This window comes from Papaver somniferum, chromosome 6 (genome assembly GCF_003573695.1).
Source record: "Papaver somniferum cultivar HN1 chromosome 6, ASM357369v1, whole genome shotgun sequence".
In the NCBI taxonomy this organism is placed as follows: domain Eukaryota; kingdom Viridiplantae; phylum Streptophyta; class Magnoliopsida; order Ranunculales; family Papaveraceae; genus Papaver; species Papaver somniferum.
In genome coordinates, this window is record NC_039363.1 from 170,892,087 (window position 1) to 170,895,787 (window position 3,701).

Genomic DNA, 3,701 nt, shown 5'->3' on the forward strand with positions numbered 1-3,701 from the left:
GAGTTAATACATATATCAAGTTTGTTGTTCTGTATAGCCCATCCAGCTGCACCTTTAATAGCCATTAGTTCTGCAATGTAATTAGTTGCAATTCCCAGGCCAGTAGCTTCAGCATATATACAACCTCCCATTTCATCTCTGCACACAAAACCATATCATGTTGCACCTGGATTGCCCCTAGATGACCCATCACAACATATAAGTATCTGATCTCTTGCAGGTAAGAAGAAACTCACTTCAATAATTCTTTGAGGCTTTATTGGTTGATGTTTAAGATCAAAATTCTTAAAGACCATGTAATCATAGCTACATTCTCACATATAGCTTTTTATTCTCACTGCACAGTCTTTTGTATACTGTTTTATTCTTCTCTTGAAATTACCCAAGTTTACTTTCTCTTCTTCAAAGCAAATTCTATTCCTTAAGAACCATATCTCCATCATTGTAATGGAAGCAACCAATAACCATATATCCTTTACATCTCCACTTTTATTCTTTGCAAAGTTCATAACATCTTCATATGATTCAGGGTTGCAGAACAAGAAGATACCACCTAGCCATTTCCATATTATCTGACTGAAATTACAAAACCATAATATATGTTCAAGATTATCAGAATCAACACTACACATATAGCACTTTGATGCTAAACTGTAACCCTTGATTTTTCTTTTTTCATCAGTTGAGCAGATACCCCTCACTATCTTCCATACATTGCTTGCTGTTGTTGGATGAAGGGTAGGATGCCCAACATGTCTTGCCCATGTCACTTTTTGATAATGCTCTCTAATACATTCAACAGCTGAGTGTACTGTGAATTCACCTGACATAGTTCCAGTCCAAACCCTAGTATCTTTTGTTTTTGATAAAACAGGTAATTCTTCTACTTGAAAATATTGAAGCATTCTAGAAGGAATCAACCACTCACCAGCAACAATCAACTCTGCAACTTTCATGTTTTTGTTCTGCATCATATATTCATCCTCTTCATATATCTCATTAAGTGGTTTATCTTTTATCCAAGCATCACTCCATACTGATATTTGCTCACCTGAACCAGTGATCCATCTAGTATGGAACTTTACTTCATCTAGTACCCATTTCAAACCTGGCCATACTGAAGACTATCTACTGTTAGACTAAAATAAGCAACTATCATAATTGTAAAACACATGGCCATCAAATTATAACATATTAATTTTCATACACAATTGAAACCAAAAAACATATTAAAGTCCCTCCTACATATGCCTGTAGCATTTGAACTTTTAAACACAAAAATGAAAGGGTTTTCATTGATCATCCGTGTCATTATCGTCATCATCCTCATAATTGTCATCATCCATCATGTTCATACTCGTCTTATGCATGTCCGTCTCCAAAAAAATGTTCACCTGCATGTTCAAAGTCATCCGGGATTTGATCATTGTAATATCCATAATAATCAAATGCACCATCCTCGTTTTGACCAGGAATAACTTCTTTTTCTAAGTCTGTATCACCATAATCTCCATCTGACGATGGAAGTACCACGTATTCCATATCCGTACCCTCCAAACTAGACAAATCCGCTGCCTGGCCTCATCTACCAGGACGCGCGACAATGTGCTTGACAAGATCCGTTCTTAGTTGTAGGTTCATTTCTAGGTTTTTCAAAGTTGACATAAATGCACGACCATTACCGGTAGGTTCTAGAATCGGAATAAGAACAACTCTGCCCCAATCCTTATCCCGATGTTCATGCTCAATAATCATGTTGTGAAAAATAAGACAATATTTCATAATTAGGTTCAAGTCAGATTGTTGCCAATACTTACAGGTGATCCGATAATTCTTAATTTACCTTGAAACACTCCAAAAGCACGCTCGACATCCTTCCATTTGATACTTGTTGAATCTCACATAGTCGGGAATGTCCAATATCTGACTGAAAGCTTGTACAATTGTAGTCAACTTTGGATAGATACCATCGGCTAAGAAATAACCCATATTGTATTGGTGACCATTGATTACATAATTTCATGGAGGTTCTACACCCTTTATCATGTTATCATAAAGGGGTGAGTGTGCCAACACATTCAAATTTTTGTTTGATCCAGGCATTCCAAAAAATGCATGCCAAAACCACAAATCATATGATGCCAGCGCCTCTAATACCATGCTGCTATGTTTCTCTTTACCACGGTAAGTTCCTTGTCGATCTATAGGACAATTCTTCCATGGCCATTGCATACAATCAACACTACCAAGCATTCCAGGAAATCCTCGTTCCGCATTCTCAACTAGCAGCCTCTGAACATCTTCAGGAGTGGATTCACGCAAATATCTTTCTCCAAAAGTCATGCAAATGGTGTGGAAAAATCTTTTTAGATAATAGTATATTGTAGTTGCACCCATACGAGTGTAATCATCAACACTATCAGTTGTCGTACTTTTGCATAAACATTTCATCACGACAACTAATTCCATATACAGAGAATGCCCCATAGCTAGTACCGGTTGCATCCGGACGTTGATGCCATTCTGGATCCATTTCAAGCAATTTTCCTAACAATTTCTCGAATAATTCTCCCCCATGCCTAGACGTTGTTTGAATTTTCTTGAGGTATAACCAGTTCCAGGTGTAAAATAATCATTCATCATTTTCGCATCATGCCACACTCGATCTTATACTACGTGTTTGTACCTCCCTAGGTACCGGTTGTCGAATAATACGCAACCATTCATCCAAAAAAAGTTGTGTAAACATTAGAAAATCTTTCTCTTCTTCATCACTAGAAGTATCCAAATAGATTCCATAGTTAAGTCTCACATAAGCACACATTAGACTCATTATGTACCTTTGCAAACAACAAACATAGAATCAATTTTTCTATACCATACATAAATACAAGTCAATCAATTATACATCGATAATATAGTAGTTTATAAAGATTTCATTCAACATAAATCAAGATACACAACAAGTAATAATCATGGATTTTTCACTAAATCTGTGTTTTAATTATATTATTGAATTGCATACTACATACCTAACCAACCTAATATCAACAATTTCATCAAAATCAAAATCAAATTAATTTTGAACCCTACAATTAGAATCGCTCACCTTTGATGATTTTGTTGATGAAATTCGAAATTGAAGAATGGATTTGTTTCACCTTGGAGTAACGATCAAACCCTTTTAATTTAAGCCAACAAATCGCAATGAATCAATATGAAAATCAAAAGGGGATAAAAGGGGTTTGAAAAGGTTTTGAGAGGAGGAAAAAATAGAGAAGAAAAAGAAATGGGAAATCCGAGTGGTTTATGTAAACTTATACCTACAAAACGGAAACTGAATCTCCGTTTGCACTAAGATTTTGTGTCATGTATGGAAGGGATAAAAGGACACCGTAGTGAGGATTCCTTGTGACCCATATCCCTTCCGTACATTTGAGGGATGAGGAAGGGATGCCCAGCACCATAGTGCTTGGCCTATGAAATTTAAAAATGTTAGAAGGTCGACAATGTTTGGCCTAAAAGCAAATCATATAAGCAAAAGTTTGGCAAGCTAGAGCAAATTTGAGAATTTTATAGGCACTGACGGATCTACAAGGGGACTAAACTGGCTTTAGCCTTCCCCCTCGTAGGTCCAGAAAATTGTTAGTATATCATATTCACTGCAAAAGAAAATTAGAGAGTTCAATTTAGTTATCGGT

General features: G+C 36.2%; 1 protein-coding gene across 1 annotated transcript; it reads right to left on the minus strand.

The window, feature by feature from the left end:
- Positions 1–2,019: 2,019 nt before the first annotated feature.
- Positions 2,020–2,487, minus strand: LOC113291797. The gene has a single exon (XM_026541290.1). It carries the CDS (start codon positions 2,485–2,487, stop codon positions 2,020–2,022), a length of 468 nt encoding a protein of 155 aa, XP_026397075.1.
- Positions 2,488–3,701: the final 1,214 nt, after the last annotated feature.